The 26,713-nt window shown below is 43.9% G+C and overlaps 1 protein-coding gene and 1 long non-coding RNA gene across 2 annotated transcripts; one reads left to right on the forward strand and one right to left on the reverse strand.

Moving 5' to 3' along the window:
• Positions 1–11,163: 11,163 nt before the first annotated feature.
• LOC307226395 lies at positions 11,164–13,206 on the forward strand. Its single transcript, XR_013843363.1, has 2 exons — positions 11,164–13,063; positions 13,101–13,206. It is a non-coding gene; the product is annotated as an uncharacterized lncRNA (long non-coding RNA).
• On the reverse strand, positions 12,914–26,002 carry LOC307226311 (F-box only protein 4-like). Its single transcript, XM_079995047.1, has 7 exons — positions 25,244–26,002; positions 22,599–22,834; positions 19,483–19,703; positions 17,634–17,706; positions 16,989–17,158; positions 16,578–16,756; positions 12,914–14,142 (listed from the first exon to the last, which is right to left on the reverse strand). Exons 1-7 carry the CDS (start codon positions 25,418–25,420, stop codon positions 14,053–14,055), a joined length of 1,146 nt encoding a protein of 381 aa, XP_079851173.1. The 5' UTR covers positions 25,421–26,002; the 3' UTR covers positions 12,914–14,052.
• Positions 26,003–26,713: the final 711 nt, after the last annotated feature.

A 26,713-nucleotide genomic window follows, 5' to 3' on the forward strand; every position in this document is an offset into this window, starting at 1 on the left:
CTTAATTACCAGCTCACCTCGCCCTATTGCCCTCCAAAACAAATGGTTTAATCTCAAATTTTTATCTTAAACAGATGTCAAGGATCTTGAGTTCACATCATCATTGAAAGATCTCCTTCTCTTGAAGGTCTTTTAAACAAAGGCCTGACAACCATATGTGTGCTCTAATGATGTTTCCTGCTTGGCAGGGGGGCTGGGCTGATGGCTGATGGCCCCTGTGATCTCTTCCAACTATATGAAATAAGAATCTAGCATAAGGATTTAACATTTCTTAGCTTCTAATTCCTTTGCATAATTACATTTAAGCCAATATATTTAATACATAACATAGATAGCTTTTTAGAAGAATAAACCTTTTCAAAGTAAAAAAGGAAGGAACATTTTACAGCCTCAAAATAAAATAGAAAGAAAACCTCTCTTCTCCAGCCAAGCCAGTTGCCTTTTTCACTGCTCTTGACCTTTCAACCTTAGGAAAATATGGCTCAAGTTTAATGGGAGGCACATGGTTTTATTTTACTATTTACCCACTCTTAATTATGTTTTCTCAGCCTTCTTATATCTTCTGTAATATGTAGGGTCAGTGTAACCTTGGCTGTCAGCCTGTAATTCCCTTTTTACGACTTTGAGAATTGTTTTCTGCTATAAATCAGGGGGCCCCCTTGTCCAGGAGAATAAACATCTTGCCAAGGTTCTTAGGCAGCTGGTCTTCTGCCTGGCATGAACATTTGAAAATCTTTAAGCTCATTTTAAAATACAGGCCCTGATCAAGCCTTAATAAAAATGCAGGCTATGATTAGATGCCTCAGTAATATGGCACAAAATCTGGTGCCCTCCCAACAAATATTTCTTGTTATCACAATAATTCCTTTTGGTACAGTTGCGTTTTTAATGGCTCTTCCCAGTAAGTACCCAAATAAATATAAATTTTAAAAATTATTATTATAATTTTGCGCCCCCTCAGCTTAGCGCCCTGTGTAGGGGAACTGCCTGCAGCACCCTAAATCCAGTGTTGCTGAAGGGCCTACTTACTCCTCAAAACATAAATCTGATTTACGAGTTCTGTGATAAATTATTTGGTCTAAATCTTGTAGCCTCGCATGCCAATTACAGGAGGTGGTGTTAAAATTTAGCATTGTGTTTATGCTGATACAGGACCCTCTTCACATGCACACCTAGTAAACTTTTGTGTGTGTGTGAATTGGGAAACTGAGAGGATCTGCCACTTTTTTATACATTAACACCATACGTTTAAACCATACGTTTAAACAGTGCTTTTTTCTGGGGGTACGCAGGGGTACGCATACCCCTAAACATTTTGTGAGTCTAATTTTGGCCTCATTGAGGGGCAGTATTTCAATATGAGTAGAGAAATGAGAGTACCCCTAAACAGTTTTTTTGAAGGAAAAACACTGTGTTTAAAGCACTATGAAACCAATTTAAATAGTCATGGCTTCCCCCAAAGAATTCTGGGAGCTGTAGTTTCTTAAGGGTACTGAAAGTTGTTAGGAATTCCCTGTTCCCCTGGCAGAGCTACAATTCCCAGAGTTCCCTGTGAAGGAGAATCAGTTGTTAAACCACTCTGCGAATTGTTAACTCTGTGGTTGTCTGTATAGGAGCATTGCTGTGTGATAATGTACTAAGGCAGTCTGAGAATTCAGGGTGTCCACTGCTAAGCTAACTTACTAATGGGTTTCCTGTTTCCGGTGCGACAGGAATGAAGCCGCTTCCAACACCGCGAGAGAGAGACACACACACACAGAGAGAGATAATCAGATAATGATGGGGGAATTTCATTTTCTGGATTCCTCTTCGGTTGGAAGAGGAATCAGGCTCTCATCCGCAGTTTGCCATCGCGGTCTGGCACTCGCTTCCCCATGGAATGTGAGGGCAGGCAAAGGCACTGGGTGCATGGAGCACTCCAGCTGCTGCGACCCTCGCCCCAATCCAGTTCCTGGAAGCACAGGTTAATTGGATTTTAATTGGAGTAAACTACAGGTGCATGCCAGAGACAACGAGGTCAGAAACTGCAAAAACAACCCAACTACAAGGATGTGAATGGTTTGGATTGAGAGCGGATTTCATTCAGTGAAGAGATGATGAGGGGAGGGGAGCCCACAGTTTGCTTACTTAAGGTTTTTCTCTACATTTATGATATGGCAACACACACACACACACACACACACACACCCCGAATGCAAGTTTTATTTTAAAATATCTGCACAAGTGAGGATGGAAGAAATTGGAATATAATATGGAATTTAACAAAATTGGAACTTCGTGTTTGAGAGAAAGGAAATGAGAGGGAAGGGGGGAAGAAATGCTGTGCTTTTAAGATAGATCAATTTTTAATAACTAATGGATTACAAAAAATATCTCAAGAAAATAAGACAATATTGAACTATAAAATAACAGAACAGGAGGTTGAAGGTGCCATTCAAAACATGCAATTAGGCAAATCTCCAGGACCGGACGGATTAACCTCCAAGTATTACAAGACTTTGAAAGACTATTTAATCCAACCATTAAAGGAGGTGTGCAATGAGATTCTGGAGGGAAAGAAGGCGCCGGAGTCGTGGAAAGAAGCTTTTATCACATTAATACCAAAATCTGAATCTGAAAAGACACAACTCAAGAACTACCGTCCCATATCCCTTTTAAATGTGGATTACAAAATTTTCGCAGATATTTTAGCTAACAGATTAAAAAGAGTTTTAAATGAAGTGATACATAAAGATCAGGCAGGCTTTCTCCCAGGCAGACATCTTTCTGATAATACAAGGAACATTATTGACATTTTGGAGTTACTGCAAATGAATATTAATACAAAAGCAGTTTTAATCTTTATTGATGCGGAGAAGGCCTTTGATAATATTTCTTGGAATTTCATGAAGAAAAATCTTAAGGGAATGGGAGTGGGACGGGGGTTTGAAAATGGTATAGAAGCAATTTATTCAGAACAAAAAGCAAAATTGATAGTTAATAATGTGGTGTCAGAAGAGTTTAGAATAGGAAAAGGAACACGACAGGGCTGCCCTATCTCTCCATTGCTATTTATTTCGGTCCTGGAGGTGCTCTTGAACATGATTAGAGGGGACTGGTTGATTCAAGGAATTAGGGTCGGAGCTAAACAATATAAACTTAAGGCTTTTGCAGATGACTTGGTTTTGACATTACAGGAGCCAGAATCTAGTACGAAAAGGGTGTTAGAATTGATTCAAGAATTTGGTCATGTGGCAGGATTTAAACTGAACAAGCAAAAAACTAAGGTTTTAGAGAAAAATTTGACAACAATGGAAAAAGAAAGGTTTCAGAAGGAGACAGACTTAAATGTGGTTAACAAAGTGAAATACCTAGGGATCAATATGACGGCTAAAAACTTGAATTTATTTAAAGATAACTATGAGAAATGCTGGTCAGAAGTTTAAAAAGATCTAGAAATTTGGTCAAAATTGAAGCTTTCCTTGTTGGGTCGAATTGCTGTTATAAAGATGAATGTATTGCCAAAAATGCTGTTTTTGTTTCAAACTTTACAGATTGTGGACAAGATGGACTGTTTCAAGAGGTGGCAAAGAGATATTTCTAAATTTGTCTGGCAGGGCAAAAAGCCCAGAATAAAATTTAAAATATTGACTGATGCTAAAGAAAGAGGGGGGTTTGCCCTGCCAGACATGAAGTTGTATTATGAATCAGCAGCATTTTGCTGGTTGAAAGATTGGCTACTTCTTGAGAACACTGACATTTTGGACTTGGAAGGGTTCAACAATACCTTTGGGTGGCATGCATATTTGTGGTACGACAAGGTAAAAGCTAATAGAGCATACAAAAGCCATATTGTCAGGAAAGCTCTGTTTAATGTCTGGACAAGATATAAAGACATATTGGAAAACAAGACTCCAAGGTGGTTATCACCTATGGAGGCTAAGGCTTTGAAAAAACTCAATATGGAGGCCAAGTGGCCGAAATATTGGGAGATACTAGAACAAGATCGAGACACATTGAGATTGCAGAGTTTTGAGAAATTAAAAGATAAAGTGCGAGAATGGTTACATTATCATCAAATTAGAGAGGCCTTTAACTTGGATAAAAAAATTGGCTTCCAGGTGGAAAAATCGAAATTAGAAACAGAATTGCTAGAACCTAAAACTAAGATACTTTCGAGAATGTACAACTTGCTGTTAAAATGGAACACCCAGGATGAAACAGTTAAATCAGCTATGATTAAATGGGCACAGGACATTGGTCATAACATTATGTTTGCTGACTGGGAAAAGTTGTGGACCACTGACATGAAGTTCACGGCATGTGATGCCTTAAGAGAAAATATTATGAAAATGATCTATAGGTGGTACATGACCCCAGTCAAGCTTGCAAAAATTTATCACCTGCCTGATAACAAATGCTGGAAATGTAAAGAAACTGAGGGAACATTCTTTCACCTCTGGTGGACATGTCCAAGGGTTAAGGCCTTCTGGGAAATGATATATAATGAACTAAAAAAGGTATTTAAGCATACCTTTCCTAAGAAACCAGAGGCCTTCCTTTTGGGCATTGTCGGCCAATTGGTGCCAAAGAAAGATAGAACTTTTTTTATGTGTGCAACAACTGCAGCAAGAATACTCATCACAAAGTATTGGAAGACACAAGATTTGCCCACTTTGGAAGAATGGCAGATGCAAGTGATCGACTACATGGAATTGGCAGAAATGACTGGCAGAATCCGAGACCGGGGAAAAGAGTCGGTGGAAGAGGACTGGAAGAAGTTCAAAGAATATCTTCAAAAACATTGTAAAATGTTTGAATGTTAAAATGATGTTGGATATAAAGATAATATGGCATCAGTGACATGGTAAAAAGAAATATGTAAAAATGATTTGAGAAAAAAGGGGTAAGACCAGAGTATTATTATATCGAGGCTAAACAAATGATACAAGGGATTAAGTTATAAAGAACATGTGACAAGTGGCTTTAAAAAAGGAAAAGAAACCAAAGGCATAATAGGTTGAAATGTATAATAGGGCATAAAGATTGGAAAGAGGGTAGGAAATTGCTGAATTTGATTGTGTAAAGGGGAACACAGAAAAGGGAGATGAGAGGAAGTCAGGAAAGAGGGTTATAAAGATAGTAAGTAAGGAATATTTTTTTTCTGTTTTCTTTGTTGTTTTTGCCATTTTTGGTTTGTGCTATTTTTGATTGTCTTTTTCTTTTCTTTTTTCTCTGATTGTGATATTTGTTTTATTATGTAAAACCTTAATAAACATTCATTAAAAAAAAGAAAAGAAATGCTGTGCTTTTAAAATATAGAGCAAAATCCTCCCTAACCTCCATTATCCCCAAAGGAATGTGTTTTAGATAAGGATAAATGGCCATAAATCAGCGGCAAGGAGGAAAGGAGTCGACTAGCTGGGAGAATAGAAGTTTTTGGATTAACTATCTGCAGTCTGGATTCAGACCGTTCTTCCTAGGCTGGAAAAATGGCAAAGACGGCTTGTTTACTGGAAGCTGAATCACTGGACGAAGTGATGCTGTGACTTTTGGAAACTGTGAGATAACAGCTTCTCCTGAGACATGACAGGAACCATCAACAGTTGCAGGATTATAAGATACACCATATATGAATGGGAAAACACCATGGGGGAAATTGCCACACACAGGAAAGAATAAGGATTACAGCTAAAGTTCCTCACTTGAAACGTTATAAATTACCAGGGGGGTTTGCCCTGCCGGACTTAAGACTCTATTATGAATCGGCAGCTTTCTGCTGGTTAAAACACTGGCTACTTCTTGAGAACACTGACATTTTGGACCTGGAAGGATATGACAATAACTTTGGTTGGCATGCATACTTATGGTATGACAAGGTAAAGGTGTATAAAAGTTTTAAAAACCATATTGTAAGGAAAGCATTGTATAATGTTTGGATTAGATATAAAGATCTGCTGGAAAGTAAAACCCCCAGGTGGGTGTCACCAATGGAAGCTAGGGAAGTTAAAAAGCTTAATATGGACTCTAAATGGCCAAAATATTATGAGATTTTAGAATATGATGGTGAAAGGGTGAAACTGCAGAGTTATGAGAAATTAAAGCCTAAGGTTCGAGATTGGTTGCATTACCATCAGATAAATGAAACATTTAAACAGGACAGGAAAATAGGATTTCAGAAAGAGAAGTCAAAATTAGAAACAGAACTGTTGGAATCCAATACTAAGAACTTATCAAAAATGTACAACTTGCTGTTGAAATGGAATACACAGGATGAAACGGTGAAATCAGCAATGATTAAATGGGCACAAGATATTGGTCATGATATTATGTTTGCTGACTGGGAACAGTTATGGACCACCGGTATCAAATTTACTGCATGTAATGCTTTAAAAGAAAATATTATGAAAATGATCTATCGGTGGTACATGACCCCAGTCAAGCTTGCAAAAATTTACCATTTGCCTAATAATAAGTGTTGGAAATGTAATGAGACTGAAGGCACCTTCTACCATCTTTGGTGGACCTGCCCAAAGGTTAAAGCTTTCTGGGAAATGATCTATAATGAAATTAAGAAGGTCCTTAAGTGGACTTTTCCTAAGAAACCAGAGGCTTTCCTTTTGGGCATGGTTGGCCAAGTGGTGTTAAGAAAGGATAGGACTTTTTTTATGTACGCCACAACAGCAGCAAGAATTCTACTGGCAAAGTATTGGAAGACGCAAGAACTACCTACTCTGGAAGAATGGCAAACAAAGGTGATTGACTTTATGGGACTGGCCGAGATGACGGGCAGAATCCGTGACCAGGGGAAAGAGACAGTGGAAGAGGACTGGAAGAAATTTAAAATATATCTTAAGAACAATTGTAAAATTGATGAATGTTGAGATGTCAGGGGATAAGAGGTAAAGAAATTGCAGCAGTAATCAAAAAAACTAAAGGAACTTTTATGAAAGGGAATTAAGATAATGGACCTAAGGGTTGCTAAAGAACCATTAAACAAGGATGCAGGGATGGGGAGGTATGGGGAAGTCAAAAGAAAGAAGGGTATGAAACGATGAGTTGGAAATTGTGTTGTTTTGTGTTGCTTTTGTTATCTGTTTGAAAAACGAATAAAAATTATTATAAAAAAAAGAAACGTTATAAATTACCTATTATGCCAACACGAGTTGAAATTACAAGATTGTAGCTGTTATATAAGGGATTATTATATATGAATAGAATGTAATGGAAATTATTAAAATTTTGGAACGCAGAAAAAATGTAGAAGAATGAACTCATCAACTCTAGCATGCAAGGGGGCCAGTTTAATTAAATTGTATAATTTTGGCGTTTGAATAATTGGGATTAATAATTGTATTAATTGGATAGAATTGGTATTGTTACAATGAGGCTGTTATTGGAATATTGAAAAATCAATTAAAAAATACGTATTTTTAAAAAAGTTAACTTACTAATGTGTTGGGCCTGAGGGATGCACGAAACCACTTTTAAAAATATGAAAGCACCCTGAGGAGAGCCAGCAGATAGATAGATAGATAGATAGATAGATAGATAGATAGATAGATATTGCACATACTTCTGTAAAACAGGAAATCTATGTCTCTTTTTTCGAGTTACATTTTCCACAGATCAGTTTCATTTGTTGAGACATTAGTGTTACATTAGGAAGAAAAGGGGGAAAGAGGTGGAGGGGGGAATGGTGAGTGGGGTGGGGTCGGGTATCAGTGCTTCTATTCTTCTACTTAGTGCATGTGTGGGGTTTTGTGTCAGTGTCGTTTGTGCGGGTTCTCTTTACTATTCGCTTGCATTCCTTTGGTGGTGAGAGAGGTTGGGGTTGGCCTAGGGCAGTGATGGCCAAACTTGGCCCTCTAGCTATTTTGGGACTACAGTTCCCATCATCCCTGTTAGCTAGGGATTATAGGAGTTGTAGTCCCAAAACAGCTGGAGGGCCAAGTTTGACCATCACTGCCCTAAGGTGTGGTTGGTTGTCTTTGATTGGCTGTAGTGATTTTTTTTTTCATGTGTGAGTGGTGTGTGTGTGTTTGGATCAGGTTAACCAGATTGATTCAAATGCTATTGGTGGGTCCTTGTTGTCTTGTTGGGCTATGTATTGAATTGAAATACTTTATTGTCACTTGCACAACTTGTATACAGTGAGATTACACGAGCACCCCCCACTCAGCTCTCTTAGTCTTAATACCCGTTTACTGACACACACACACCAAACCCGAAAGTCAGTTGCCCTGTTGTTATCTTTTCATTCATCAGCCTAACAGCCCACGGATAGAAGCTGTTCTTTACCCTGTTGGTGCAACTAATCATATCTATATCTTCTGCCCGAGGGCAGGTGATCAAGAAAGTGCCGGCCAGGGTGTGAATCATCCCTGATAATTTTCCTCACTCTTCTGAGGCAACGTTCTTCCACGATGTCATCCAGCGGATTCACGGGACAGCCCATAATATCTTGTGCTGTATTCACCACCCTCTGTAGGCACTTCCTATCAGTTGATGTCAACCCAGCGTACCACACCGTGATGTAGTATGAAAGAACACTTTCTATTGTGGACCGGTAGAAGGAGATAATCAAATGCTGATTGACGTCGTTCTTTCACAATACTCTGAGGAGATGGAGTGTCTGTTGGGCTTTCTTAACCACCTGGGTTGTATTGATTTTCCAAGTAAGTATGTGATAAAGAGGAAGGGCATCTTCTTCTATTTGCCCCCATGTCAGTTTCAGTTTGTTCGTTCGTTTTTCTCATAAGGCTGTTTCCCATACTATTTGATACCATCGGTCTATTTCCTGACAGGTCTCTCCAGTGTCTGGCTATGATGTTTCTGGCTGCTGAGAGTACATATTCCAAACCCTTCCAATCTGGATTCCCTCAGCCCAACTTCGCAAATGAGTCAGCAGACTTTTAAACAGGAACATCACCAAGCTGCTATTCTCCCATGGGGAAATTCATCTTTGGGTTTGTTCCTCTAAATGGCTTCAATTTAGTTTGATGTTAGCACTTGTCAAGTAATATGCAAGCCCTACCTTCCACAGTTTCCAAAGCTAAAAGCACTTGTTTTGGTTCAGTTACCTCATACGCTAATTCAACTTTCAGCAAAAATGACCCACAGGAATAAACACTGGCAGTTTGATGCTGCTTCACAGACTTGCTAATGGCACTTATTTAGAATATCGTTGTTACATTTGTTTGGTATGTTGATCCTTTGGGAGACTAAATCACAAGCAGAGGGAATCATCTGCTAGCAAAACAGCACACTGGAACGTCTACAATTATTACAGGCTTTCTGGTAGGTTTGGTCTATGAGAGGGATAGTCATTCCCAGGGATGCCAAATCTGGAAATAACAGATTCTGGTCCCTAGGCAGAGCCTTGGATGGGATGCCTATGAGTTATACTGCAAAGTCAACCCTGAACAGATCTTGCAATGTTTTCAGAGAAGGATTTATTGTGGGGTGGGTGCTCAGACAAGCATTTCATCAATTTTTTTTGGAGCATCCACACAAATTAATGCAGTTTTATCCTTCTGGGGTAGGGTGGTGGTGGTAGGAATCCTGTAAGCTTTTTGTAAAAAAGTAGACTGTTGCCAGTCCCCCATTTTGAGATCTGAATGACAACTTACAATATGAAGCTCCCTTAGACAGGAGACAGAGTCAGGACCTGGTATTTTTTGGTCAGTTCAGAGGATGAGTCTATTGTACAAAAAGTCAGTCAAAAGGGATCTAAAATCAGACTTTTGGTTTTTACAGAACAAGCCTGCTCAACTTTCTCTACTCTGCCCCTATTCCAAGTGCAATTTCCGTTTCTTCTTGGTTGCCGTTTCCTCAATCTTTCTCCTTTGTAGGGAACTCCACGTTACACTCAGTGAGGGAACAATCTGTGTACTTATGTACACAGATGAGCAGTACAGTTGTACCTTGGTTTTCAAACAGCTGAGTTCTGGAACGTTTTGGCTACTCCAGTTTGCGAACTATTTTTGGAAGCCGAATGTCTAACGGGGCTTCCGCTTCCTGCAACCAACCAGAAGCCGCACTTTGGTTTCCAAATGTTTTGGAAGTCAAACTCATAGTTATGCACAAAGTCAATGAGTCTACAGTATCCCCATATGCACACACAACAGCTGAGCTACACTAGGGCTGCCAAACGCCCCAGACGTATACAGGATTTGACCCTCGAATTCTCAGCAATCGGCAAAACATCTGGGAAAACCCAGACAAATGGCAACTCATTCCGAAATTGTTGTTTTTGCAGAAAAAGTGCTTTAAAATTTCAGAAGTTTGCCCCCCTCCCAAAAAGCTCAACAACTCTTTCACACAAACATTTACACCTGAATGCAAAATGCAGATAAGATAAAAAGGAGCTAGATTTATTTTTTTTCTAAATTCTGTTCTTCTCTCCTGTGTAACATAGGTGACACCTGGTGGCTGGGAAGGAGGTGCAATAGTTTGAACACTTGCTTGCAGGTAAAGCCTGAACTGCATAGTAAACATACTTCTGAGTAAACATAGATTACTCTTTTGTACAGTGGAGTTTCGTTTGGAAGCTCCTAAAATATCAGGAGCCAACTCTGTAACAACTTAGGAGCATGGCTTTCCGTGCGGCAGGGCTGGTTCCAGGGGGCAGCATCCCTGCTGAGACTCAGTAAAAAAGGTAAAGGGACCCCTGACCATTAGGTCCAGTCATGACTGACTCTGGGGTTGCGGCGCTCATCTCGCTTTATTGGCCGAGGGAGCCGGCGTACAGCTTCCGGGTCATGTGGCCAGCATGACTAAGCCACTTCTGGCGAACCAGAGCAGCACACAGAAACGCCGTTTACCTTCCTGCCGGAGCGGTACCTATTTATCTACTTGCACTTTGACGTGCTTTTGAACTGCTAGGTTGGCAGGAGCAGGGACCGAGCAACGGGAGCTCACCATCGCGGAGATTTGAACTGCCAACCTTCTGATCGGCAAGTCCTAGGCTCTGTGGTTTAACCCACAGCGCCAGCCAGTTTCTACTTTTGAGACACAACTAAAGACATATTTGTTCCGATAGGTTTTTCCAGCTGGCCCAAAAGGTGTTCATTCTGTATAGTTTAAAAACCTAGCTTTATTTATCTTTACATTTTTTTTTAAACATAAGTCACCTTAGTCTTAAGGGGAAGGCGATTCATACATTTTAATTTTTTTTATTTAACAAAACATAGTAATATAATTTGACTGTAGCAAAACCTTCAGGCAGTTTAAAAGAAATATTAGAATAATCAATTTTAAATCATTTAAAGACAATTAGCAGTAAGTTAAAACACGTCTGTATCTACAACTGTTACAACTCCCCCCTCCTTCCTCTGGGCTGCTTTGTCTATTGCCCTCCACTAGTGAAGTCTACATTTATTTTTTTACATTTATACCCCATCTTTCCGCTAAGATGCTCAAGGTGGTGTCCATGCCTCCGCCAATCTCACTACAGTCTTACACGGTAGGTTAAGGCGAGAGAGAGCCACTGGTCCAAGTGAGACTCATGGCCGAGTCAGGATTCAAACTCTCATCTCCCAGGTCCTAGTCCAGCATGCCAACCACTATTCCACACTGGCTCCAACTTGTACAGGAAGACTTCCTACTTCAAGGGAATGGGCATAGCAATGCAAGGCTGTGGTAGAGCTTGCTTAGCTATATATATGTATTAGGCTGTAGATTATGCTGTAGGCACGTACTCAAAAGGAAGCGGCTTGTGAATTTGGGACCTTTTAGTTAATAGGAGGGACGCAGGTGGCGCTGTGGGTTAAACCACAGAGCCTAGGGCTTGCCGATCAGAAGGTTGGCGGTTCGAATCCCCGTGACGGGGTGAGCTCCCGTTGCTCGGTCCCTGCTCCTGCCAAACTAGCAGTTTGAAAGCACATCAAGGTGCAAGTAGATAAATAGGTACTGTTCCGGCGGGAAGGTAAACGGCATTTCCGTGCGCTGCTCTGGTTCGCCAGAAGCGGCTGTTTGCCGGCTCCCTCGGCCAATAAAGCGAGATGAGTGCTGCAACCTCAGAGTCGCTCACGACTGGACCTAATGGTCAGGGGTCCCTTTACCTTCAGTTAATAGGAAAGGCAACGAAGAGTGGGCAGACACGGCGTGGAGGAAGAAAATGGATGGAAAAAGGTTGTTCTTCCTCTTTCATAATACCAGAACTTCGGGATGGCCAATGAAGCTGAATGCAGGCACATTTAGGTCAAAATAAAGCCCTTGTTGATGCCATGCATAGTTAAAACTATGGAATACTACAAGAGGTAGTAATGGCCAGCATGTCTTTAAAAAAAGGTTAAGACCAAGGTTTCCTAAACTTGAGTCTCCCGCTGTTTTGGGACTACAATTCCCATCATCCCCAACCACTCGTCCTGCTGGCTAGGGATGATGGGAGTTGTAGTCTAAGAAAACAGCGGGAGACCTAATTTTGGGAAACCCTGGTTTAGACAAATTCATGGAGGATAAGGTTACTGATTACTGCTGGCCACGATGGCGATGCTCTCCAGCCACTGCTGGAGGCAGTATTATTAACTACAGCTAACTTTTGGAGGAATATTTTGAGTTTTTCTCCTTTGTTTTGCCATGCCTCCCTTGTTCTGGTTTTCGTTTAACAACTGGCAACTTATCACAGTAAACACACATCACTGTGAGAAACAGTAGACACACACGAAGAACTTTATCCATCCAAAGACACGGTGAAATTCTCCTTGCCCCAAGTGGGCATGCAGTAATGTGTATGCGATTGAATGTGTTTGTAAAAAGAAAACCTTTTCTACAGTCGGCCAAACTCAACAACCTTCAAAATACCCCCTCTGTATAAGCGAACATTTAGTAGGGCATTCAACCTCATAGCTTCATATGGCCAAGGGAAGAAACCTCCATAGTATTTTTTTTTTCTTCCTGCAATGTTCCAACAAAAAGCGTAAATAGAAAGTGCTCTGATATTGTTTTATTTGTTCTCTTTCACCAATGCCCTCCTTTTTTTCCTTCTGAGAAAGCAGTATTTGTAGTTTCCAGTAGAACTGGGTTCAGAAAGACACTGCATTGTATTTCAAGTTATTGTGTTTGGTTTATACCAGCAACAGTTTTCTGTTTTGCAGGTGTGAGTTAGAGAACAAGAGGTAAGGTTTGATTGATTGTTCCCAATGAATTTGACCAGAGCAAGTTTCTTTGTTAAGATGTTTTAAGTGGTTTTCTGAGACATACGGTAAGAGCGAGAGAGTGAGAGAAAGAAAGAAAGAAAGAAAGAAAGAAAGAAAGAAAGAAAGAAAGAAGAAAGAAAGAAAGAAAGAAACTAAGTTTTTGTATGGGTTTTAGATTGACCCCTGAAGGAAAATCATTTTCGGAAACATGTTGGGCATTAACAATAAACTTGGGTGGGGGCACATGGCCAACTTTTCTCTTATGTGCACTTGATAAAATGGTCATTCATATTCTCCACTCCAAGAAATGTCCATCAGTTACCCGTCTATTCCACTAAACGTGTGCATTATGGTCCAGAATTACCTGATTAAAAGCTTGACATTCCAACTTGCATTGGATACTGTCAGCACCATCAACAGCCTAACACAACTAGAATCCAGCAAGCCTGGCATCACCACATGGCATCTTTGGGCAGCTGCCAGTCCCCGCCCCCACCTTACATTTTAAATAAATAAATCTGGTGCTCAGGATTGAGTGCCTACCATCGTAATTCTCTGGTGCTGCCCCAAAGCAATGTTACATTGAAGTCATTGTGGGAAATTTAAATGGCAGCAGCCTGGCACCTCTCAGAGGAGATTTACTACGGGATAAACTTGCCAATGGGGAGGGGCACTAGCATAAGAGGAGCGCCACCACTATGCCAATGCCCCCCCCCCCTTAAGGTATAATCCCTCCCTTTTCTGTATTATCCAGTCTGCATTTTAAATAGCAACAGGTTTAGGGCAATGTTGGTCTGTGTTATGCACAAAAACCTCTTCTCAGCTCGTGTCAAATTAGGGAGAAATTGTGCCCGCCTCAAGTCTTGCTTGTAAATAAGGCATTTGTTTTCTTTTCTTTTAAATCACACTGGCATTTGTAAGCATGCCTGATTTACTGGGCATTTTTACATTCGGTTTCTTCCAGTAGCCACTGAATTCCATCTACCAGTCCATCCAAGGTGGAAACTTCAGTATCCTGAACCTGTAAAAGCCAAGAAAGAAGCAAATGTCAGTATCTTACACAAAGCTTAGGTGCTTGAGGTTTCAGCTTGATCGGCATGGAGCTGAAACAAGAGTTTGGATTTGATATCCCGCTGTATCACTACCCGAAGGAATCTCAAAGCGGCTGACATTCTCCTTTCCCTTCCTCCCCCACGACAAACACTCTGTGAGGTGAGTGGGGCTGAGAGACTTCAAAGAAGTGTGACTAGCCCAAGGTCACCCAGCAGCTGCATGTGGAGGAGCGGGGAATCGAACCCGGTTCACCAGATTACGAGTCCACCGCTCTTAACCACTACACCACACTGGCCTGCTTTCTGCAGGCATTGCCTCTGTGAGCGAACTTCCTGTGGAGTGAACTGTTTTACACCATTTATCTGGCAGGCATTGGCTCCACCAGTCATCAGCTAAAGCCTGCTTTCCCTTGGCAATGCACAACTCGCGATGCACCTTAAGGCTGCCAATTGGCAGCTGCATCTCTGCCTGTCCCACACCTGGTATCACATATGACATGTGAGCAGGTGAGCACAGTGCAGGGAAAATGCCCTTGTGGACTACCGTAGTTTTCGCTCCAAAAACGTGCACTTTTTTGCTCCTAGAAAGTAAGGGAAAATGCCTGTGCGTGTTAAGGAGCGAATGCACGGATCGGAGCCATGGCTGCCGTCAGTCAAGCAAAGCGGGAGTGCTTACACACTCTACGAGGCTCTCGCTTTGCTTGCTTTAAAGCGACCTGGAGCCGGGGAGGAGGGAGGGAAGGAGAGCCATGGCAGCAAAGCGGGCAGCAGCCGCTTACACGGGAGGAGGGACAGACGCTAGCAAAGGTCCGTGCGCTCTCTAAACAGAGCAATGAGGCTGCAGAGGAATGGCAGGAAAGATAAAATTTAAGCAACCAGCAGCAAAATAAAACCAACCTCGAGCTCTGAGCCACGCAGTGAAAACCAGGAAGTTAAAGAAAAAAGGCTGGGGATGAGGGAGAGGGGAAAACTTCGCAAATCCCCACGTCTCAGCTGATCCGCTGGGAGGGAGCAGCTTGTTTTCGGGCAGGATAGATTCGAGCATTGTCTGGGTCCTAGTGCCCCTACCACTTTTTTGTGCTCCATTCTATTGCTGCTGGTGGCTGCTTATCACTCAGGCTGCAAGGAGGAGCGCTTTTACACAGCTAATGGTGAATCCCCTGCAATCCAAGTCCTCCTCACTTGCTCAAATCTATTCTGCCTCAAAACAAGGAGCGGAAGGAAAAGGCTGCAAACTGTTAAATGGAAAAAAACCCAGGCACAGGGCAAGTACCTTAAGTATACCTTTAAAGCAACAGTGCTCTTTCCCTCCCTTCTCCCCGCTCAGCTCACCAAAAAGTTCCTTCCCCACGCGTGCTCCCTTGAGTGCTTTTCCTTCCCTCCCCACTTAAAACGTGGTTACAAAGCACGGATCCACATGGATCCTCAGGATTTTTGCATTGGGCTACCCCAAACTCACCATCAGATCACATGTCTGTGGCCACAGCATGAACCATAAAAATCATGCACCCACTGTTTCGTTCAGAATATTTTTTTCTTGTTTTCCTCCTCTAAAAACTACGTGCGTGTTATGGTCAGATGCGTGTTATAGAGCGAAAAATACGGTAAGTCTGGCCTGCAGGCTGCTATAGACATACAGTCGTACCTTGGAAGTTGAACGGAATCTGTTCTGGAAGTCCATTTGAGTTCCAAAACATTCAGTTCCAAAACGTGGCTTCTAATTGGCTGCAAGAAGCTCCGGCAGCTAAGCAGAAGCTGCAGGAGCCCTGTCGGACGTTCGGGTTCCAAAAGAACGTTTGCAAACCAGAACACTCACTTTCGGGTTTGCGGCGTTCGGGAGCCAAAACGTCCGAGTTCCAGGGTGTTCAGAATCCAAGATACGACTGTACAGTGGTACCTCAGGTTAAGAACTTAATTCGTTCTGGAGGTCCATTCTTAACCTGAGGTACCACTTTAGCTAATGGGGCCTCCTGCTGCCGCTACGCCGCCACTGCACAATTTCTGTTCTTATCCTGAAGCAAAATTCTTAACCCGAGGTACTATTTCTGGGTTAGCAGAGTCTGTAACCTGAAGTGTATGTAACCTGAAGCGTCTGTAACCCAAGGTACCACTGTAATCCTTTGGGTTTTTTTTTTTAAAAAGCCATCCTAGGTACAGGCCAGTTCTTTAACCTACAGTTAAATTCTATACAGATCTACTCAGAAGTCAGTCACATTGGGTTTAACAGGGATTACTCCCATATAACTGAGAATAGATTGGCAGCCTCAATTTACACCAAGTGGAGTAACAGTGCTTCCAGAACCTATTGTCAATCTGTTTCATAATTCCAAAAGTGGAATGCAGGCTGGGGCAGACACTTAAACAAAACAAACAAGAGCAAAATAATGATAATAATAAATGCTACCATCCATGGCCGCGGGCCAAGCAGGTTCAGCTGCAGCTGATGCGCCATGTAAACACAAGGAATCCTTTCGATCTCAGCACAGGAAACGCAGGACAGGACAAGCAGTGGCCTATCTGTAGGGCCAAGGACTGGGTCAAGCATGGCTGCCAGCCAGTCAAATTCAAGTTGACGGTTGTTTCCTGCAAAAAGAGAATGAGGAAGATAAAGGCTTTGCCACCCTCTGCCAGCTGTACCCTAAAAGCTATGTTGGCATCATTCAGAAGCCTTTACGTTTATTTAGTTTGTAAAGGTTTTCATTGGTATAAAGCATATACACACAACTAACTATACAGAATACAACAGATCCCCCAACAGATTGGGTGGTATAACATAATTATTCCTTTTTGACCCACACAGAGCAAAGCTCCTTACTTTTATCAACCTCGGCATCTGCAGCATAGATGAACCCATCGATTTGTCTGCACATGTTTTTAACAGGCTCGATCAGATTGTAATGTGTTTTCCCATCAATACTGGACTCTGTAGAGAACATCTTGTTGACAGGATCAGTGTCCTCTTCCTTCGCTCTGAGTCTTTCCTTGCTGGACAGAGAGGAGAGAAACCAGTTTCTTCAGATACTATGCACGAAGGAAGGAAGGGAGAAACTACGCAAAACTGAAGATGCTAAGGACTAGTGCCTTAAGAAAGAACAGTGTAGTCTTTTGTACACATCTAGGCCAGGCAGTTCAAGCAGACTAACAATTCACAGGTCTACTCTGGCTCTTGGGGATCCAAGTTTCCACATTCCTGCTGAGTGAACAGAGCAAATGAGGCCACGTCCCAGATTGTGGCCAAAGGTTTCCTTGGAATAAACCTGCACAGAATAAGCACTTCTTGCAATGGGCTTGCTCTCCTCTTGAGACAATCCAATTAGTGTTTGAAAATTCCTGTGTGAATCTACACGATGATAGAATCTAGAATTTTCTTCTTTTGGGACAATCCTATCCCTGCTGGAATACCGTTACTCGAGAAGAAAAAAGCAAGCAAGCGAAAAACAGCAAATGGATAACAACTTACCTAGTTTTTGTATACAATGTCAAAATGGTGAATTTCTGGCCATTCAAACGAAATGTGACCCCTGATCCTATCCCTGTTTGAAACAAAGAAAGAAGAAATGAAAGGCAAAGAATCTGAGAGCTAGTAGGTTTTCAGAAGATCATATATGAATAATAATAATAATAATAATAATAATAATAATAATTTTATTATTTGAATCCTGTCCATCTGACTCTGCACTCTGGTCAGGCAGCTTCCAATAAGTATAAAAGCATAATAAAACATCAAACATTAAAAATGGCCCCATACAGGGCTGCCTTCTGATGTATTCTAAAAGTTGTATGGTTATTTATTTCCTTGACATCTGAAGGGAGGGCATTCCACTACCAAGAAGGCCCTCTGCCCGGTTCCTTCAGAGGCAGCCTAGTGTGTCATTTGAAACATGAACTGGAAATTCCACAGATATAATAGACTGGCACTGATATTAGGCAAACTGAAGCAGCTGCTGTTTTAAGCGTCATGGACAACAGAGTGGGTTTTTTTTGTTTTGTTTTTAAATTGTGTAATAAATTATTTAGGCTCTGCTCCAGGGAGGGACAGAAGGGCTTGTGTGAATTTTCTAATACAGGTGCCAAAATAACTTGACCAACCCTGGCGTTGGGCATGTGGACAAACAGGCCAACTTGATCCTCTACTTTAGGCAGCAAAAAGCCATGGCTTGGTCCTGTCAAATCCAGTGAAGTCCAGTTGTGGCCGACTCTGGGGTTGCGGCGCTCATCTCGCTTTATTGGCCGAGGGAGCCAGCGTACCGATAGCCGGCATGATTAAGCCGCTTCTGGCGAACCACAGCAGCGCATGGAAACACCGTTTACCTTCCCGCTGGAGCAGCACCTATTTATCTACTTGCACTTTGACGTGCTTTCGAACTGCTAGGTTGGCAGGAGCAGGGACCCAGCAACAGGAGCTCACCCCGTTGCAGGGATTCAAACTGCCAACCTTCTGATCGGCAAGTCCTAGGCTCTGTGGTTTAACCCACAGCGCCACCCGCGTCCCCTTGTCAAATCTTAGTCCTCCATTAATTCACAGAACCACCACCCTGGCCAGCATGCTTTAGGAGAGACAATGGGTCAGTAAGTAAAGGTAAAGGTACCCCTGCCCGTACGGGCCAGTCTTGCCAGACTCTGGGGTTGGTGCGCCCATCTCACTCAAGAGGCCGGGGGCCAGCGCTGTCCGCAGACACTTCCGGGTCACGTGGCCAGCGTGACATCGCTGCTCTGGCGAGCCAGAGCCGCACACGGAAACGCCGTTTACCTTCCCGCTGGTAAGCGGTCCCTATTTATCTACTTGCACCCGGAGGTGCTTTCGAACTGCTAGGTTGGCAGGCGCTGGGACCGAAGGACGGGAGCGCACCCCGCCGCAGGGATTCGAACCGCCAACCTTTCGATCGGCAAGCCCTAGGCACTGAGGCTTTTACCCACAGCGCCCCCTGCGTCCCCAATGGGTCAGTGGCAAGGCACAATACTTGGCACCTTCTGTCAGACCCGCCCAAGACATGATGCTCCCTAAGACAGCAAGACAACTCACTGGGCCATCAGCTGAATCTTACTTCTTCAAAGGGTAGCTTGGGGCCTACAGGGGGCAGGCTGCATAACACACACACAAACATCCAATCTCTACCTCCCCACCAGCATTTGCCACCTGAAGCCCCTGCCTCTCTCTGCCTAACGGGTAGGGCTGGTCCCACTCTGCCTCCAGCTGAACCACGTTCTGTAGCAGGGTCAGAAAACATCCCACACAGTATAAGAAGGCTTCAAATGTTCACCATGGCCCTTTTCGTTTGCTTGTTTAAAAGAAAAGAAAATGACGTTACCGTGCATTTGTCTAGAAGGTCTACCGGCCAGCGGCAAAATATGTGGGCTCGCCATCATTCTGTGCACCAAAGACTCGTCCAGATTTTCCAAGCCCGGCCCAAACATTGCAAAGCGAGGCTCTGCCTGCGTGATCAGCGACTGCAGAAAGGAAGTGACGGATCCGTAATGGGGCCGGCCGGCTTTCGGACATCTTTTACGCCTGGAGTAACACTTCTTGTACCTGTGTAAAAATTAAAAAGCAACAACCCACCCCATAATAATGAAAACTGATTGCCAAGTCTTAGGAGGAGTAAGGCAAGACTCAGCATGAGTTGACCTGGTTAGTGGGGTAGAAGTGGAAGGATCATTAGGCGTGAGTGATCATGCTCTTCTGAAGTTTACTATACAGTGGAAAGGAGCAGCCAAGCATACTAGGACTCAATTTCTTGACTTTAAGAAAGCCGACTTCATAAAACTTAGGGAAGTGCTGGGTGAGATCCCATGGACAATAATACTAAAAGGAAAGGGAGTTCATGATGGCTGGGAGTTTGTTAAGAGGGAGATAGTAAAAGCACAACTTCAGGCAATACCAATGAGACGGAAACATGGAAGGTGCCTAAAGAAGCCAGGGTGGCTATCTAAAGAACTTTTAACTGAGTTAAGATTAAAAAAGGATGTGTACAAAAAATGGAAAAGGGGGGAAACCACCAAAGAGGAATTCAAACAAATAGTCAGCACGTGTAGACACAAAGTCAGAAAAGCTAAAGCACAGAATGAACTCAGGCTTGCTAGAGAGGTTAAAAGCAACAAAAAAGGCTTTTATGGGTATGTCCGTAGCAAAAGGAAGAACAAAGAAACAGTGGGGTCACTCAGAGGAGAAGATGGTGAAATGCAAACAGGGGACACAGAAAGGGCTGAACTCCTCAATGCCTTCTTTGCCTCAGTCTTCTCCAATAAAGAAAACAATGCCCAACCTGAAGAATTTGGAGCAAATGATTCAGCAGAGGAAACACAGCCCAGAATAACTAAGGAGATAGTACAAGAATACTTGGCTAGTTTAGATGTATTCAAGTCTCCAGGGCCAGATGAACTGCATCCAAGAGTATTAAAAGAACTGGCAGATGTGATCTCAGAACCACTGGCAGCCATCTTTGAGAATTCCTGGAGAACAGGCGAAGTCCCGGCAGACTGGCAAATGTCCCTATTTTCAAAAAGGGGAAAAGAGAGGACCCAAATAATTACTGCCCAGTCAGTCTGACATCAATACCAGGGAAGATTCTGGAGCAGATCATTAAGCAAACAGTCTGTGAGCACCTAGAAAGGAATACTGTGATCACCAATAGTCAGCATGGATTTCTGAAAAATAAGTCATGTCAGACTAACCTGATCTCGTTTTTTGACAGAATTACAAGCCTGGTAGATGAAGGGAATGCAGTGGATGTAGCCTACCTTGATTTCAGCAAGGCATTTGACAAGGTGCCCCATGATATTCTTGTAAAGAAGCTGGTAAAATGCGGACTTGACTATGCTACCACTCAGTGGATTTGTAACTGGCTGACTGACCGAACCCAAAGGGTGCTCATCAATGGTTCCTCTTCATCCTGGAGAAGAGTGACTAGTGGGGTGCCACAGGGTTCTGTCTTGGGCCCGGTCTTATTCAACATCTTTATCAATGACTTGGATGATGGACTCAAGGCAGTGGCGTAGCGTGGGGGGTGCAGGGGGGGCCGGCCGCACCGGGCGCAACATCTGGGGGTTAGGGTTAGGGTGCGCAAATCCACGGGTTAGGGGGCGCGAATCCACGGGTTAGGGGGTGCAAATTACTTGCCTTGCCCCGGGTGCTGACAACCCACGCTACGCCACTGACTCTAGGGCATCCTGATCAAATTTGCAGATGACACCAAACTGGGAGGGGTGGCTAACACCCCAGAGGACAGGATCACACTTCAAAACGACCTTGACAGATTAGAGAACTGGGCCAAAACAAAAAGGATGAATTTTAACAGGGAGAAATGTAAAGTATTGCACTTGGGCAAAAAAAATGAGAGGCACAAATACAAGATGGGTGACACCTGGCTTGAGAGCAGTACATGTGAAAAGGATCTAAGAGTCTTGGTTGACCACAAACTTGACATGAGCCAACAGTGTGACGCAGCAGCTAAAAAAGCCAATGCAATTCTGGGCTGCATCAATAGCATCTAGATCAAGGGAAGTAATAGTGCCACTGTATTCTGCTCTGGTCGGACCTCACCTGGAGTACTGTGTCCAGTTCTGGGCACCACAGTTCAAGAAGGATACTGACAAACTGGAACGTGTCCAGAGGAGGGCAACCAAAATGGTCAAAGGCCTGGAAACGATGCCTTATGAGGAACGGCTAAGGGAGCTGGGCATGTTTAGCCTGGAGAAGAGGAGGTTAAGGGGTGATATGATAGCCATGTTCAAATATATAAAAGGATGTCACATAGAGGAGGGAGAAAGGTTGTTTTCTGCTGCTCCAGAGAAGCGGACACGGAGCAATGGATCCAAACTACAAGAAAGAAGATTCCACCTAAACATTAGGAAGAACTTCCTGACAGTAAGAGCTGTTCGACAGTGGAATTTGCTGCCAAGGAGTGTGGTGGAGGCTCCTTCTTTGGAGGTCTTTAAGCAGAGGCTTGACAACCATATGTCAGGAGTGCTCTGATGGTGTTTCCTGCTTGGCAGGGGGTTGGACTCGATGGCCCTTGTGGTCTCTTCCAACTCTATGATTCTATGATTCTATTCTATGATTCTATGATTCTATGAAGGGCCCCACACAAGAAACACAAGAAAATGCTCAGTGCTGAGAACTCGGAGAGCCCAACAGAATTTAATGATATACGAATGGGCAAGTATATAATTGATGCCAAGAGTTAAAGAATGTTTACAAAAAGAGGAGTAATTTTAGAATCAGGCTTTAGCATGAAATTGTACCTTTAAATTACTTATTACTGAAGAGTAGTCCATTAATTTATGCTATCATAAATCCTTTTCCTTTTTTTGTTTATATATATATATATATATATATATATATATATAATATGGAGGCATTCAGCACAATCCTTCATATGCCTATAAAGATGTACATTACCTATATGGAATTTTAGAGGATACTTACGCAGCCATGTAGTCACATGAGGCACTATTATGAAGTTCAAAAATGGATTTATTAAATATGTTTGCATCAGGAACTGACTCCCAATCAATAGAATGACAGGAAGGAAGATCGCGGATGAGAAAATAACGCCATAGCAAGGGATCCTGGATTGTTAGCTTCCAGTAGTGGTTGGTGCTTCCCAAATTACTCAGATCTTTGGGTGTGAGGTAGGACATAATGTATAACTTCACATCTATCTGGAAAATAAAATTTAAATATTTATGCATAAATAATTTAGGAAACATAAAAACTTAACAGCAGCCCCTGACAAAATTTCCTCTTCACATATATAAGAATGCATATTTTTAAAACAAGGTTTACTGCAAAATATATGCTAACGGTATCAGAACCAGGCAGCTTTACACCATGCATATAGAACCCATGAATTCCCTGAAAGAATCTTGGGAATGGTAGTTTTCCCCTTACAGAGCTATAACTCCCAGCACCCTGAACAAACTGGAGTTCCCAGGATTCTTTGGGGGAAGTCATATGCTTTAAATTTATGGTGTGAATATGCCCAGCAATGGACCTCCAAATAAAAATAATAATAGCATACTAATATATACAAATAATCCCCTGATCTACCTAATACAGTGGTACCTCAGGTTACATACGCTTCAGGTTACAGACTCCGCTAACCCAGAAATTGTGCTTCAGGTTAAGAACTTTGCTTCAGGACGAGAACAGAAATTGTGCTCCGGCAGCGCGGCAACAGCAGGAGGCCCCATTAGCTAAAGTGATGCTTCAGGTTAAGAACAGTTTCAGGTTAAGAACGGACCTCCGGAACGAATTAAGTACTTAATCCGAGGTACCACTATAATGTCTCATAACAGCCAGACATCTTTAATCACTGGATCCAGCAAGTATTAGAATTTAAGCAAGGCTAGGGGTGCTAAACAGGGTGCCAGACATTTAATCCTTGGGTCCAGCAAGCGTGAAAAACACATCAAGCCAAGTAATCGCCTGGGTGATGGACCATTAAGAGAGCAAAGGAAAGGGGTCTCTATGCAAGATGTCAAATTTGTGGGGCCCCTTCTTCAGCTCTCAGATGAGGACAAAATCCTAAGTTTGAGAGCACCTTTCGCTGTGATTCAACCTAGAGGAAAAAGCTGAAGTCTGGAAAGGCAGAAGAAAACCCATGGAAGATTTTTGCTGCAATCCAAGGTTGTGGTTATGGGGAAAACAAGACCCTTTTGTTCTGTGAACTCCTCCATCGTAGGCTCAGGTTGTATATATGTGTAAATAAACCCGATATCATAAGGACACCGCAATCTCAGCTGTGCCTCATTCCCAAAAGGAAACACAGACCCTGGGTGAATAGGCACTGGGACCCCTGGAGTCTCACAGCCCTCAAAGACTGGAATGGCATGCAGCAAAATATTGTTACAAAAGTTGGGTGCCACTCCCACTCTCTGCATGATTCCAGCGGGTTCCAGGCACTCACCCAGGATCTGTGTTCCTTTGGAGAATTGAAGTCGTGGCCGAGCCTGTCGTAGCTTTGAGAAATATGGTTTATTCACCTGTTTACACCTTCAAGTGCGCATGGAGGGAACCCAGATCTTACAGCATGGTCATTTCAAGAGGGGCTTGTTCTCTGAGCCATGGAGTCCAAGGCATTTATCCTAATTCTGCTGTTCCTAACAACTAAGCATCCTTTATTCAGTTGCATTCTAATGGCCAGCTCTTTTGGTGCTTTGAAGTACTAATGGTTAATCTCTCCCCCCCGCCAGGTGTCATCTAACAAAGGGGTTCCCCTTACTTCATCAGCACCTGTAGATTGACTGGGATTAAAGACTGGTACACACTTAGGACATTTACCCAGGTTTACTCTGGGTACGTGGGTGGCGCTGTGGGTTAAACCACAGAGCCTAAGACTTGCCAATCAGAAGGTTGGCGGTTCGAATCCCCGCGATGGGGTGAGCTCCCATTGCTCGGTCCCTGCTCCTGCCAACCTAGCAGTTCGAAAGTACGTCAAAGTGCAAGTAGATAAATAGGTACCACTCTGGCGGGAAGGTAAACAGCGTTTCCATGCGCTGCTCTGGTTCGCCAGAAGCGGCTTAGTCATGCTGGCCACATGACCCAGAAGCTGTACGCTGACTCCCTTGGCCAATAAAGCGAGATGAGCGCCGCAACCCCAGAGTCGGTCACGACTGGACCTCATGGTCAGGGGTCCCTTTACCTTTACCTCTTCACATGCTAATTGCTGATGCTCATAAGTCCACAGATTCCAATACTCTTGGATCCTGATGACATTGTCAAGATACAGTCATTACACATAAACACCTCAACCTCCTTGCATAACTCCCTTTCTAATACATAGAGATTGTCTTATAACATATTCCAGTTATAACACAGAAATTTTACTTAAAAACTAATATTCACTAAGCCTAAACATTGAGCACCACCGATCTTTATAATATTAAAATAAAATAAAAATTGGAAAGTGCAAGTGCCTGGCGTCAAAGGGGCGGGGCCGTGAAGGGACCAATGGGAAGCCCAGCGAACAGGAAGCTCCAACGGGGAACTTTCGGCAACGCTGCTGGAAGCGGCGGCCGTTCCCCTCGCTGGGATGCGCCAGGCGGGCTCGGGGGCGGTGGCGCGCTTACCGGCAGGGCCTCCAAGGCGCTGGGCGTCGTCGTCGTCTGCTGCTTCTCCTCCTCCTCTTCCCCAGCGCGATCGTCGCTCTTCGGGAGCCTCCCCGGCGGCTGCTGCCCCCACTTGCCGCGCAGGCTGCTTCGCAGGAGCGTCTCCAAGCTCTGCCACTCCCCGCCGCCCTGCGCCATCGCTCCGGGGCGCACCGGCAACCCTCCCCGTCTCTTACTCAGCTGCTTCTTACTCAGCTGCGATTTAGCACCCCCGGCACTGCAGCAGCTGGAATCCTGCGCCCCTTGGCGTCGGAGCCCGGATCCCACCTGGAGGTGGGTCTCAGGAGGAGGAAAGCAGCGTCCGCGCAAAGGCAAAGCGCGCGGTGGCTCCCGGCTGCTTGCGCGCAAGTAAAGTCTGGCGAAGAAGCCGCGCCCCCCACCGGGATTCCACCTCCGGTTTGTTCCGGAGGCGTGGGAGGCACTCGGGCCACCTCCCCTCCAGCCCTGCTGGCAACTGCGCGCTGCTGCTCCGGATTCGTGGCCAGCGCCACATAGTCCTGGGTTAGCGCGCGAGCATCGCAAGAAGCCAAACCCCTACGATTAAGCATTCGCAGCCGCGTGGAAGTTCCAGAAGTCGTGGTGCAATAAAAATACGCTCCAAAGTACGCACGAATAGTGGTCAGGGGTGATGGGAGTTGTAGTCAGTAACATCCGCTGGTTGGCTACAGTGGACATGGAGCAAGCTTCGTTTTCTGCTGCTCTAAAGGGTAGGACACGAACCAATGGCTTAAAGTTGCAAGAAAGGACTTAGCTCAATCGGCAGAGCATGGGACGCAGGTGGCGCTGTGGGTTAAAGCCTCAGCGCCTAGGACTTGCCGATCGAAAGGTCGGCGGTTCGAATCCCTGCGGCGGGGTGCGCTCCCGCTGCTCGGTCCCAGCGCCTGCCAACCTAGCAGTTCGAAAGCACCTCCGGGTGCAAGTAGATAAATAGGGACCGCTTACCAGCGGGAAGGTAAACGGCGTTTCCGTGTGCGGCTCTGGCTCGCCAGAGCAGCGATGTCACGCTGGCCACGTGACCCAGAAGTGTCTCCGGACAGCGCTGGCCCCTGGCCTCTTAAGTGAGATGGGCGCACAACCCCAGAGTCTGTCAAGACTGGCCCGTACGGGCAGGGGTACCTTTACCTTTACCTTTAAAGGGTAGGACACGAACCAATGGCTTAAAGTTGCAAGAAAGGACTTAGCTCAATCGGCAGAGCATGAGACTCAGGCTCAGAAATGTGGTTTCAGGCTCCACGTTGGGCAGAAAATTCATTGCAGGGGGTTGGACTGGTTCACCCTTGTCCTCCCTTCAAACTCTACAGTATTCTATGACATGGCAGGAGTCACCAACACTTCCACAAATCCATTCCATTCATTATCTCCCATCTGTTTCAAAACACATTAACCCATCCCATCCTCCCAACTTTTCCCCCTTCCATTTTTTGCCTCCCC

Source organism: Podarcis cretensis (genome assembly GCF_951804945.1).
Source record: "Podarcis cretensis genome assembly, chromosome: 11".
In the NCBI taxonomy this organism is placed as follows: domain Eukaryota; kingdom Metazoa; phylum Chordata; class Lepidosauria; order Squamata; family Lacertidae; genus Podarcis; species Podarcis cretensis.

Bases quoted from the DNA above. Each gene is read 5' to 3' on its own strand.
- LOC307226311 (XM_079995047.1), bottom strand. From the start codon at position 25,420: ATGGCGCAGGGCGGCGGGGAGTGGCAGAGCTTGGAGACGCTCCTGCGA. The intron at 19,704-22,598 runs GTAAGTATCCTC...ATTTTTACACAG, and splicing joins TCATGTGACTACATGGCTGC to GTACAAGAAGTGTTACTCCA. The intron at 14,143-16,577 runs GTAGCATTTATT...TGGCTTTTACAG, and splicing joins TTGGCCCGCGGCCATGGATG to GTTCAGGATACTGAAGTTTC.